Below are 12,949 nucleotides of genomic sequence, written 5' to 3' on the forward strand. Positions count from 1 at the left end.
CAGGTGTGCAGCCATGAGACCAAATCCCCCTCCCTCCAACTTCTCCCCAGAGTAATGGTCTCAAATCAGAACATGAGAGACAAAGACATCATAGTACTTATCCCTGGAGACTACGAGGAACGCTTTCCTGGGAATCCTGATCATGAACAGCTTAAGAACCTCCTACAACAACAGAGCCACTGACCTCATCTCCCCCAAACTATCTTGGTTAAATGCATAAGGCAAATTCCTTTCCAAGTCATAAAAGGCATTTATACAAAAAGCCTAAAATGACTGATTTGGGAAGTTGATAGAGGAGCCTGGTCTAGAGTAGATGAGTACCACACACTCAGCTCTCTTATTCTCATCACTTGATGTGTAAGACTTAGGAGGTGTTATCATTTTGTTCTTCCTGGGAACCCCTGCATTTTATAGGTCTATGCATTCTTGTCTAATACTCCTCTTAAAACTAATAATTACTTTCCTAAACTGCATGACTTTTTCAACCCAAGGGTAAGTGCTACCACTATCTGCATCCATGCAAGTCAACCTGTACTTCTGATAATTTTTATTTTTTTTGAGACAGGGTCTCACTCTGTCACCCAGGCTGGAGGGCAGCAGTGTGATCATAACTTACTGAAGCCTCAAACTCCTGGACTCAAACCATCCTTCCCACCTCAGCCTCCTGAGTAGCTGGGAACTACAGACATGTGCAACCACATCCAGATGGTTTTTGTATTTTTTTTGTAGAGATGAGGTTTTGCCATGTTGCCAGGATTGGTCTTTGGTCCCTGGCCTCAAGCAATACTCCCTCCCTGGCTTGCTGAAGTGCTGAGATTACAAATGTAACCACTGTAGATTGACTGCCCAGCCTAGTCAACCTGCAGTTTTGACTCATGACACCAACACTCTTTCAGTAGAGCCTTGGCCAACAGGAGATATTTAACCCACAAAAGCAATTTCTTAATATAACAGTTCGCCCATCCTAATCATGATAGGCCTACTGGGTCTGTTTTAAAAATGCTTCTTAACGATTTGCCTTACTAGCAATTCATGATGAATGCTGCCACATTTTCTTTCAGTGTGGGTTAGCAAGGGACCCTTGCTGAGAGGAATTGAGAGCCGGGTCTCACCTTCATGAAGGGGCACTCACCTTTCAGGATGGCTGTCGGCCACCAGGGCCCGGCTGGTCTTGGAGAGCTGATGCACAGTCTCTGCATAGTCCTCCACAGCTTGTTCTAAAATCTGGTGCTTCTTCAACATGGAGACAGCGCTCTGCTCATCCTGGAAAGACAGGAGAATGTCACAACCATAGCCATCCCCTCTGGCCCTACACCACCTCAAGGAGTGACAGACTAGCTGCTAAGTGGGGTAGGAGGAAGGATCAGTAGAAAGAAAAACTCCAGAGGTGTGGTATGGACAGTGGAACACAGAAGTGTTCCAAGAGCTTCCACATGGACGGGACCACAGAAGGCTGTGCAGATGATAAATATGAGGAGAATGCGGAATGAGTAAGACCACTCTCAGAGAAAAGCTCAGGCAGACCAAATGTGCCTGGCTCACTGGAATTCCTCATGGTCCATCAGGTATGTAAATAGCAGCATTCCTGGAACCTTGCAATACTTTCAAATTGTCTCCAAGCCATCTTCAATTTTGTAAAGTTCAGGGAACCTATAAATAGACAGCAGGAAGGACTCTGGCATATTTCAAAGATGACAGGATGAACCTGGTCTTAATGGCACACTAGGATTCAGATAAGAAAATGCTGCATCAAGGGGAAACCAGCAGCTGAATTTCAGACACCTTCATGCACATGGGGTACCCTTAACACTTAAAGGTTACAAGGGAAGTTTCTACAGAAACAGCTACCGACAGAAAGCAAGCTCAGGGTCTGAATCTGAGGCGCTCCTGGGGCAGGACTGCTTCCCGCCTCCTCTCACCTTGGCCTTTTCCTCTGACATCATGTACAGCTCCTGCTCGCTCATCCAGGCTTCGGCCTCAGCAGCATCAAAGTAGTACTGCTGGGCCCTGTGCGCTTCCTCCAGCCGCCTGTGGCGTTTCTCAGTCTCCTCGATGAGGAGACCCCACAGCTGCTTCAGATCGGCAAGCCTCTGTCTGATGGCCTCAGCATTGAGGCTGCTGCTATCTGTGACGATGTTTTGGCTCCTCTCAAAGATGTCGTCAATGCGAGGCTGGTGCCCCTGGATTTCTTTCTGAAGGGTCTGGAGGGAGCAGAAAACACACACAAAGGCTTGCTAAATGGCAACCGGCTGGTGCTTATGTCAAGCTGTTAGGGCCAAAAAGAAATCGCAAGGCTTCAAAGCTCTCTGCCATTCTCGGTCTCATAACTTAGAGCAATTATTTATCAGACAGAGCTAGCCCAAGCAGAAAGGCTTACCTGGTTTTTCTTTATTAACAGCTGCACAGTCTGGAGGTTGTGGCCATGATCCGTGGAAGTTGCCAAAGGCATCCTCTCTCCAACCCACAACTGGGAAGAATTGTAAGTAAGTAGTCAGATCCACTCAGAGGAACAAATACATGACACAAACAAGAGCAGTAAGGGGCAGTGACGGACAGCGAGGACGAGCTTCAGAGAGGGCCCAGCCCCGTCGGGAGGGCTTTCTGGGGAAGCAGGCCCTTGTTCTCCAATACAGGGCTAGGGCGCTTCTTTCCAACTTTACCTCATCCTCAAGGTCAAACTCACTCAGAGTCCTCACTACTTTTATACAGCGTGTTCTAGGGTCATTAAAATCCTAGAGTATCTCTAGATAATGTGAGAGGAACAATGGAGTTTTATGTAGTGTGAGAAGGGAAAGAAATTTTCGACCATATAGAGTGAGGACTTTGACACCTCAGCTTGCCGACATGGCCCAAGGTGAAGTTGACTGAGAAGTAAGAACATTGGGCTTCAGGGCAGACAAGGGAGCTTGTGGAAAAGTCACGTGTGCAGCGGGGGTCAACTCACGATCTCGTCCTCCACATCCCTGTTGAACTGGTGAATCTCTTTGGAGGCCAGCAGGTTATGCTTCCTCTCTTTCAAGGGTTCCAGCAACTCCATGAACTTAGTCTGCACAGTGAGGCGCTTGCTGTCCACCTCGTCGGTGCTCTTCCCTTCCTGACTCAGGGCCTGGGCTTGGCTTTGGAGCTCTTCGATCTCCTTCTTCCGCACTTCCATCTGGTTCTCCAGCATCTGAGGGCAGAGAAACAGCCTCAGCACTCAGCAGAGACTATCTTTTGCAGTGACTGGCTCTAAGCAGAACTGCTGGGCCTGGGACTTGGCCATACTGCAAAGACAGCCACCTGGGCCACTGGATGGGCCACTGGAAGATTTTGCCACTGACTTGCTTTTTCAAAATCAATGGAACTGTTTTCCAGTAAATTTGAGGTAAATTCATTTGCCCTTAAAGCCCTCTACTGTGGTATGAAATAAATGGCTACTTTTATTATCTATAAAGTGCCTTGAACAACTCAGATAACTGTCACAAATCAAGACGTTAAAGGTATGAAATAAATGGCTACTTTTATTATCTATAAAGTGCCTTGAACAACTCAGATAACTGTCACAAATCAAGACGTTAAACAGCAAAGTATGTGAATATTTCTTTCATGCAAAATGCAGGCCGGGCGCGGTGGCTCAAGCCTGTAATCCCAGCACTTTGGGAGGCCGAGGCGGGTGGATCACGAGGTCGAGAGATCGAGACCATCCTGGTCAACATGGTGAAACCCCGTCTCTACTAAAAATACAAAACATTAGCTGGGCATGGTGGCACGTGCCTGTAATCCCAGCTACTCAGGAGGCTAAGGCAGGAGAATTGCCTGAACCCAGGAGGCGGAGGTTGCGGTGAGCCGAGATCGCGCCATTGCACTCCAGCCTGGGTAACAAGAGCAAAACCCCGTCTCAAAAAAAAAAAAAAAAAAAAAAAAAAAAAAAAATGCAGAATTGCATGAGATAATTATTTATTCAACTGTTAAATGGTAATAATACCCAGTAACTAAGAAAACTATCAATTCCATGCACATACAGCCAACACCCAGTACTCCTAACATTGTGTCTTTCTAGTCTGGAATCATGTCTTTCTATTCTGGAAATGTCCTATGATGCTGTTAGAGCAAGTACTTTTCCGGGTTAAAAATGCCTTCCCATGGAGGGTGGACTCCTGAGAATGCGGTGAGTGAGTAAAGACTCTAAGGACTGTGGCTGTAAAACAGAAACACACCCAAGTCCATGACGGCTTGTCCACTTGCCTGTTGCTTTTTCAGCAGGATATTGACACTGGTCAGGTCTTTGCCGTAGTCATCAGATTGAATCTGACTCTCCAGGCCGTGCAGCCATTTGTCTAGATCTGCACAGCTCTGGGTAAAAAGTTCAGCCTTGTTTGCATCAAAGAGCCGCTGGGCCTTGGTCTGGGTAGTGGATTCAAGGACTTCCCACATTTTATGTAAACCAGTGAGTTTCTCCTTCACCACAGCTTCTGTCTCAGGCTTTTCTGAAATGAGCTGCATTCCTTCCTGGAAAACACAAACCAGCATGGTTCTAAATAAATAGTTTGCTGCATAAAAAATGTCACTGTGAAAAACAAACTTAGGACATTTGATCTGTGATATACCCATATACCCATTCATTTAACACAGTCTTTCCACATGAAGTTACTGCTCAATAAAATCGACAATGGCGTAGGTTGTGTAAATTACATGGGTTTCATGCGAATGAAGCAATTAAGTGCTACATGCTGAAACAGTTTCAACTGGGGCAATGGAATATTGAATTGCCAATAACCTGACTTCATCACCTCCACTCCATGACCAAAGATCATATAAAAAATATTATCAGTGTTATTTTGAGACAGGGTCTCATTCTGTCACCCAGGCTGAAGTGCAGCAGTGTGATCTCAGCTCACTGCAACCTCTGCCTCCTGGGCTCGTGCCTCAGCCTCCCCAATAGCTGGGATTAAGGGTGCACACCACCAGGCCTGGTTAGTTTTTATATTTTTCGTAGAGACGGGGTTTCACCATGTTGGCCAGGCTGGACTCAAACTCCTGGCCTCAAGTGATCCACCAGCCTTGGCCTCCCAAAGTGCTGGGATTACAGGCATGAGCCACTGTGCCCTGTCGAAACATTATTTTAACCATGAAGAATCTGAAACAATATAAAAGTCTAAAAGGAGAGAAAGGAGGGATGGTGAACTCCACATTCATCTTCAGTTATACTGCACAGAATCTCTCTGTGCCAGAATAACGCATTACAATAATTCTAGTGCCTAGTATACAGTAGTGTCACAGGAAAAATAGATAAATTTTAAAAAATATGTACATATTTAAAATTATGTGCAACTGTATCTGATAAATCTGTCACAGAGCAACACAAATGATAGGATCAAGACAGTGGAATCCCTGCATAAGCGCTCACAGTCCGTCAGCTGCAGCAGATGAGAAGCACGGCAGAAACTAAATGCCTAGTATTCGTTCTAAGATAAATCAAGTGTTTTGTACCATCTGGTTTGGTTTCAGTTTTTTTCCCTTTTGAAGGGTTGAAGTCAGGAACCCGTAACTGTGAAGGGAGCTACTACTGGCTGTGTAACTTACATAAATGCACAGGTAAGACTCTGAGGTGTTGGAAAACGCGCTAAATAAAAAGGAATTCATTACTACCCTGTTTGTTTTCTCACATTGGCCACATCAAATACTTTAACTCACCTTCTGGATTTTGTCAAGCCATTCTTTGTTGGATGCGAGTTCTGCCATAAATGCTTGATGCTTCAACCATTTACTGTGCAGATTTCTGGCTTCATCGTAAGACATGTCCTGGGCTGTAAGCATCTTCTCATTGATCCAGAGAGATAGCTAGGGAAAGATCAGAAGGATTCAGAGATTGTGATCCTAGACATCAGCCTTTCTTCTGCCTAGTAAGGGTTATGTTTATGTCATATTATGCATACTATACATGTTTCCATGGCAAGAGACAACCAAATATTTAACTTCACAACTCTGACCCATCATGACAGGTATCCATCAGATGGAGCTTGTACCTGAGCTCTGCTCCAAATAATATCTAACATTCATTCCAGAAGTACAAATGCTCTATGAGCTAGCTTTCAAACGATTTGGCACTCGTAACTGGCTTTCCCCAAAAGGCTTGTGTTTAAAATTCTGCCCTAACCAGTTCAAGACATGACCCTTTTCCTCTTCCAAATACCTGTGTCAGCTATACTGTGTTAATCATGATTGACTTTTACTCCATTTGGCAATCCTTCTTACTCTTTTAGTTCTTTTTATTTAAAACAAAAAACAACAAAAAAAACCCTACTCACGTATTACCTTCCCCTTTTCGCGGGTGCATCTACAAAAATGCCAAAAGGCATAAATAACTTGCTCACTGTAGGACTAGGGCAACAATGATGCCCTTTCGATGTTTCCTTCAAATTTGAGTCACCTTCACCTCTTTCTTCCGTAGCCTCTAGTTCTCTAAAGAACCTCTCATTCACACCAAGAACACTTCACAAGACTTGATTTTGAGATCCAACATGTGCGCTTGAATCTGAACTGTGGAGAGCCACACAAAAGCTGCTGGCCGCTGACAGACCTGAGAAGGGAGCTCTCTTAACAGGGTCAGCCAAATGGCAGGCCCAGACCCACTTTTGCTGGCTTCCGTCCTGAATCAGCCCTTGCTCATTACTGCTTGCCTGTAAAAGCCATGCCAGAGTCCTGATTCCCACCCCCTTAGCTGTGCTAACCTAGGAAGAGCTTTTTGTTTGCCTAGGCTGAAGATACACAAAAGAATGCAGAGCTAGCCTAGAATCAGAATCAACCACTACAGGAACCATGTCCTTTCTCCTGAGTGACCGTGAGAAGCCCACTTTTACAACAGTTACTGGCACAACAAATTTGCACCTTAAATCCTTCATAGTTCTCTCAACAAAGATCTAGAAGTGGCACATAAAACCAGTAGAAGTCCTTAAAGAATTAACATTTCCAAGGCCTTCCACTCTGGCTCTGGGCTGCTGCCTGGAGAGGCTTCCCCATAGATATGTTTTTTGAAAATGATGCCAAGGACAGCGATGTGGGTCACAGGAGCCCCCTGGCTCTGAAAGTGGGTGAACTCTTGGGTATCGTCCTTACCTTTCTTGAGCTATTCACCACGCAGGGATTGGGGTGGGGGCGAGGGGTGGAAGGGTGTTAAAAGCAAAAGGTAGTGAGATTTTTGTCACTCTTTGCTGAGGAAAAAAATAGCAAATCTCATAAAGCCCTCTGTCATCAAAGATCATGGATCTATTACACAATAAAGACATTGCCACTTCACTTCCTACTTTGAAAGAATTATATATGTGTTCCAGTTAGAATTATCTAGGTTCCAGTTATCTGAGCAACTAAAACCTGAAAGACTATGGCCAATCTTAGGAGAAAAGAAGTTAAAGGGAAACTGAATGACAAAATTTTTCCCTGTATTCTGTACGTACACGCAAAATAGAATGCATTTACTGATTCAAAGTGCCAAGGACATTCACATATTTTCACTATTCATAACCACCTACCAAAGAGGGATTAAAAAAAGAGAGAGAGTGTGCTACATAAAAATCAGAGGCTTATAAACAAATCTGCTCTTTGCTGAACACATCATCCTACAGATAAAGCAACATGCAATACAGCATAATGAAATGGATCTATGGAACTTGCTAGTTCATCAGCATTTTGGAGCCAGAGCTACAATTATTTGTGGGAATTTACAAAGCTCATTTAAAAATTTGCTCATTCTCTGCAAAAAAGAACACTGTGCAGATTGGAAGAAGATAAGGAAAAAATGCTTTGATCATTGAATTAAGCTAACAGCAAAGGACTAACTCACGTCCCTGTACCAGACACATGCAGATATACTGTCTTCCTGGAAAAATAAAAATCAGTTCCAGAAAATAGGTGGTATAGTGTGAGAAAGACAATAAAAAAGCAATACTTTTAAAATACTTCATTCATTTTTCATAACATCACATTAAAATAACACTACAGGCTTGGCCCGGTGACTCATACCTGTAATCCCAGCCCTTTGAGAGGCAGAAGCGGGTGGATCACTTGAGGCCATGAGTTCGAGACCAGCCTGGCCAACAGGGTGAAACCTCATCTTTACTAAAAATACAAAAACTAGCTAGGTGTGGTGGCACACACCTGGGATCCCAGCTTGGAAGACTGAGGTAGGAGACTCACTTGAACCCAGGAGGTGGAGGCTGTAGTGAGCTGAGATCCCACCACTGCACTGCAGTCTGGGCAACAGAGCGAGACTGCCTCAAAACAACAACGACAACAAACACTACAAAGATGATGATGCTCTCTGTCTTCCCACTACAACTGAGAATAGGAGGGCCCCTGCTCGTTTCAGCATACTGCATGTACCAGCGTACTGTATTGCTGGTACAATAGCTGTCCTCATCTAGGTGGTGGGGTGGCAGCAGGGGCAGATCTCACAATCCACACCTTCTCTAGCCAAGGCACCCAATAAGAAAGGAAGCTGAAAAAGAAAAAAACCACAAACCCCTGGATTCCTCACACCTTGAACAACACAAATATCCTGTAAGAATATTAAATTTGACCTCTGAGTGCTCTGTAAATTCTACTGAAATGACAGGCAGATTATCAAATGTAGGGCTGGTCCACACACAAACGACACTCTCAAAAGATTCTGGCATTAAAGGGGTGTATTTTAATAAGGCTGAATGACGGAAAAGTTTATAGCCAACAACTTGTCACCGTTTTGATTACATTACTATACCAGAGGTTTTAGAGCCCCCAAGCTTAACCTAAATTCTACCAACCATGCAGAGACTATACATACTGGTGTAGGACACCCAACACCTCCCACAGACACTATGACTGTGCTGTACTAACTTCTAATGTGGCTCAAGGAGAGACAGGCAGAACAAGGGAAGACAGGATAACCAGGATGACTTGGCACAGCAGTCACATGGAGACCTGCAAATCATCTCCTGGACATAAAAAGCCCCACCCAAACTTTCCTGTATCCTTTGAGGAGAAGTCACAGAAGACAGAGCCCCTGGGCACACCTCACAGTTACTGGAACTCAGCCAAGGTATGTGTGGAGGAGTGAACTTCTCATAAGCAGGTATGCTAATTTAGAACAAGTGGAAACGAAGCTCTAAAGACCTAGTAAGACTAACCACCTGTGATTCTATTGGGAAGAACTATAACTTTATCTACTTATTTTTCCCATACATGTCTCCTTATGTAATTTACATATGTCAGTGGAAGATAAGAGACTGGAAATTTCAAGTACAAATGGGTTTCTCTCAAGGTTTCCCCCTGGCCACTCATCTGCTTGCTCCCTGGCCTTGTTTTTCCTCAGATTTAACCTGAGCTTTACCATGGTTAGATGAACGAATTTAATCTTATTAACTTGCCCTTTAAAAGCAGGAATGTGGGATCTCATTGATCCCTCCATCCCCAGGAATATGGGCTGAGGTTAGAGAGAGTCATCAATGGTTCCTCAAGGGGACGTCAAGGTGAAACAGGGACTACCAATCTGTGGAAGGCACAGCCCAGGCTGCAAACACCTCTTTATCCCTTTTATTACCTCCAGTGAAAAATGGCAGTTGGTATTCACTGCAGCACACTAGGCAACTCCACACAGCTAACTTTAGATCCCATTACTCTCTTCTACACCCTGTCTCGGGACATGAATGCCTCTGTAAGTGAGTATCCTATTTAAATGGGTTACTAATGCTTGCATGTCACTTAGAAGAGAGGCACTCCTGTCTTCAGTCTGTCTGGCTCCGGGCAAATCCCCCAGAGACCTAGATTTGTCAATATGGTGCTTAAAGCTGACAGACCCTAAGCTTCATAGTTTAGGGGCTTTCCTTCTTAAGGTTTTGCTGCAAGAGCCTATTACAAAATGCACAGTAAGACAGCAGTTTAATGGATGCAAAGGATTGCTTCTGTCATATGTGATCTAATGCAATTGTCATTGGAGCCATATTTCTTTTAATGTACAGTCACATGTTTGCATGCAGGGTATCCATGATGACTGGAATCGTATTCTTAGCACATGACCTGATTCTACCCCCACACTCTTAGCCCCTTCAAGGTTCCTGCAGCTTTGTGTGGCTATTCCTCAGCCCATTTTTACCTCTGAGGATTTTTATTTTAATAAACCAGAGAGGGCTGAGTCTCACTGTTGTTCTCCAGTAGACAGAGAAATATGGTGTGCTCATGAACTCACATGTGAAATCAGCTAGATGCTTTTCTCCAACTAGCTTGCAGAGAAACTACTTTTTTCTGGCCAGATTTAGTTTTCAAAGTTTGCACATCTATCAGAAGAGCATGAAATAGTACAATGATCATCAGATTAATACCACATGTTAAAACTTGGTGCTTAGAATCAACATTACTACTCTTTGCATGTTAGATACACATGGGAAGAGCCTGAAAGATGGAGAGATGAAGGTCTTAGGCAAGTAAGAAACTAATTTGTATTTTTAAAATCACTGCTTCTTACTTGGTAGCCAGTTTCAGTTCCCTTCAGTTCTTTCCTTCCATGTTATTGAAATGTACATTGCTTTACAGAGTGAAAACATGACACTAAATGCTTTTACGTTGCACAATATTCTAGGACATCATATCCAAAAGAACTTCCTTTGATGATGGAAATGTTCTAAATCTGTGTTGTCCAACATGGTAGCCACTAGTCACAGCTGGCTACTGAGCACTTAAGATATAGCTAGAGCAGGCGACCCCAAACTACGACCCACAGGCCGCATTTGGCACCCCCTGAGGCCATTTATCCGGCCCCCTGCCGCACTTCAGGAAGGGGCACCTCTTTCATTGGTGGTTAGTGAGAGAAGCACAGTATGTGGTGGCCCTCCAACGGTCTGAGGGACAGTGAACTGGCCCCCTGTGTAAAAAGTTTGGGGACGCCTGAGCTAGAGTGATGGAAGAACTATGCTCTTAGTTTTATTTAATTACAGTTAATTTAAAATGAAATAGCCAACCAACCATAAAGACATTGTGGCTGGTATCTACTGTAATGAACAGTGCAGTACTATACTATTAATATAATATTCTAGATTATAACAGTCCAATTAAGCTGTAGCTTGTAGGCTGGAGAACTGATTAAGTGCCACATAGCCCTGCCTGCAAGTCAAATGGTTGCTATGGATTTCTGGTTTCATTAATTTTATAATTCAAAAGGCTATTGGGCTAAATGCTGATTGGCAATTGTTATTACTGAAACTCAGGAACAGAGGGATTAAAGAGCAACATACCTCTTGACAATCTTGCAGGAATTTCTGTAGATCCCTGTTGTCCTTCAACCTCATCAAAAGTTCACTGGCTGTCTCACGATTCTTCCTATGTCTATTAAAATGGTAACGAAAATAATTTTTAAAAAAGAAAGTAGGGAATCTTGAAATACAGAATACAAATCAATTTCTTTCCTGAATTTCTATCTATGCTAAAAAAGAGTTTGCTTGCAATTCTCAATAATGTGAAGGAGACAAGATAAAGAAGATATTTTAGCATCCTCCAAAGGAGTAAGCCACAGTCCCATAGAGACCCAAACACCTGCCCAAGCTACACAACAGGCCAAACATACTGTCAAATTGATCTATACAAATTTGGTGCTTGGAAAAAAATATGAGGACACGTTATATACAAGTCCTTATTTTAGGCACCAGGGGAGAATTTGAAACATTTTCAAGAAGCTCATAACTGGGTGCTAAGAAAATATATATAATCATGTAACTGCGTTTAAACAAATGTTTCCTGATAAACAGCTTCTCATCTCGAAAAAAACTGTACAAATAATAACAACAAAAACGAATGAAAATTTTTAGACCTATAAGACTATATACTAACTGAATCCCATTTCTAATCAATTGATTAGGGTAATTAAAGCTCAAAGAAGTTAAAACACAAAACCTTAAAAACATAACTTGTAAGAATTGGAAAGAGCTGCTGAATTTGGTAAACGCTCACGTAAAGGGGGTGCTCGCTCCTTCCCCATCTGCTGTGAAGGTGCCAGCACTCTGGCAAACTTCTTTCATGCACCCAGGGGCTTAGAGACTGGAAACTGAGGAAAAGCAGCGTGAACGCCTAGCAAAGGACTGCCTTCCAGTGGCTCCACTGCAACAGGGAGAGCTTTATTTCCAATAGGGGAGGACCCACTGAGGATCCAGACGTGCATGCCACACACACACACGAGCTTTACATTCCTGAGTCACCTAAGCAAGAAAGCCAGTCTATATTCAGGGTATTAAGATGGATAAAGGCAGAGTGCAACTGAGGAGAGCTCAGTTTTCATTCTAATTCTTAAAGCGATTTCTCAATGCCATGTGCCTACACAAGGTATCTCCTCCATCAGCTAACCCCAGAGGCAGAGGTGTGGAAGAACACACAGCCTTGGATTCCCCACCATGCTGAGTAACAGCAGCTTGGTGAATACGTGCTGCTGATTGGTCTGAAGAAACTTCCCCAGGAGAAAGATGCATGTGCCACATGGGTCCTCAGTGGCAGCTGACAATGCAGTGTCACAACCATCGTCTGCCTGAAGAACCAAAGGAAAAAGCCCTCTGCCTCTAGAGTTCCTGCTGATACCAGTGGCTACAGAACAGTAGAAATTATACATATTTACATGTTATTATAACATTATATGTAATTATATTATGTAAATTATAGTATTATATAAAATTATTATAAATATTATTAAGGCATGTTAGACACAAATAATGCCTTTTTAATTTTTTAAGTTGAAAGGAGTTCCACAGCATCAGGAAAAGGGATCTTAATATTCTTATACCATGTAGGGAAAATGCAAACACAGAAAAATAGTTATTCTATAATGCTAAATGAAAAGAGTTTATACATATTAAACAATATAAAACTCCAAGGCACGGGTTAGAAAGTAAACACTTAGGCCGGGCGCGGTGGTTCACGCCTGTAATCCCAACACTTTGGGAGGATGAGGCGGGTGAAT

At 43.3% G+C, this 12,949-nt stretch overlaps 1 protein-coding gene across 6 annotated transcripts in view; it reads right to left on the minus strand.

The window, feature by feature from the left end:
* SPTBN1 (spectrin beta, non-erythrocytic 1) overlaps positions 1 to 12,949 on the minus strand; it is a 218,642-nt gene that overhangs the window by 21,354 nt on the left and 184,339 nt on the right. For all 6 annotated transcript variants that reach the window (XM_039462786.2, XM_010333600.3, XM_074400041.1 and 3 more), the window contains 7 exons: positions 11,241 to 11,331; positions 5,674 to 5,820; positions 4,225 to 4,488; positions 2,945 to 3,169; positions 2,378 to 2,467; positions 1,920 to 2,201; positions 1,133 to 1,263 (listed from right to left, as the gene is read on the minus strand). In XM_039462786.2, coding sequence (XP_039318720.1) covers positions 1,133 to 1,263; positions 1,920 to 2,201; positions 2,378 to 2,467; positions 2,945 to 3,169; positions 4,225 to 4,488; positions 5,674 to 5,820; positions 11,241 to 11,331 — 1,230 coding nt within the window. The remainder of the gene's footprint in view (positions 1 to 1,132; positions 1,264 to 1,919; positions 2,202 to 2,377; positions 2,468 to 2,944; positions 3,170 to 4,224; positions 4,489 to 5,673; positions 5,821 to 11,240; positions 11,332 to 12,949) is intronic.

The sequence above is a fragment of the Saimiri boliviensis genome, chromosome 1 (assembly GCF_048565385.1).
Source record: "Saimiri boliviensis isolate mSaiBol1 chromosome 1, mSaiBol1.pri, whole genome shotgun sequence".
Classification (NCBI taxonomy): Eukaryota; Metazoa; Chordata; class Mammalia; order Primates; family Cebidae; genus Saimiri; species Saimiri boliviensis.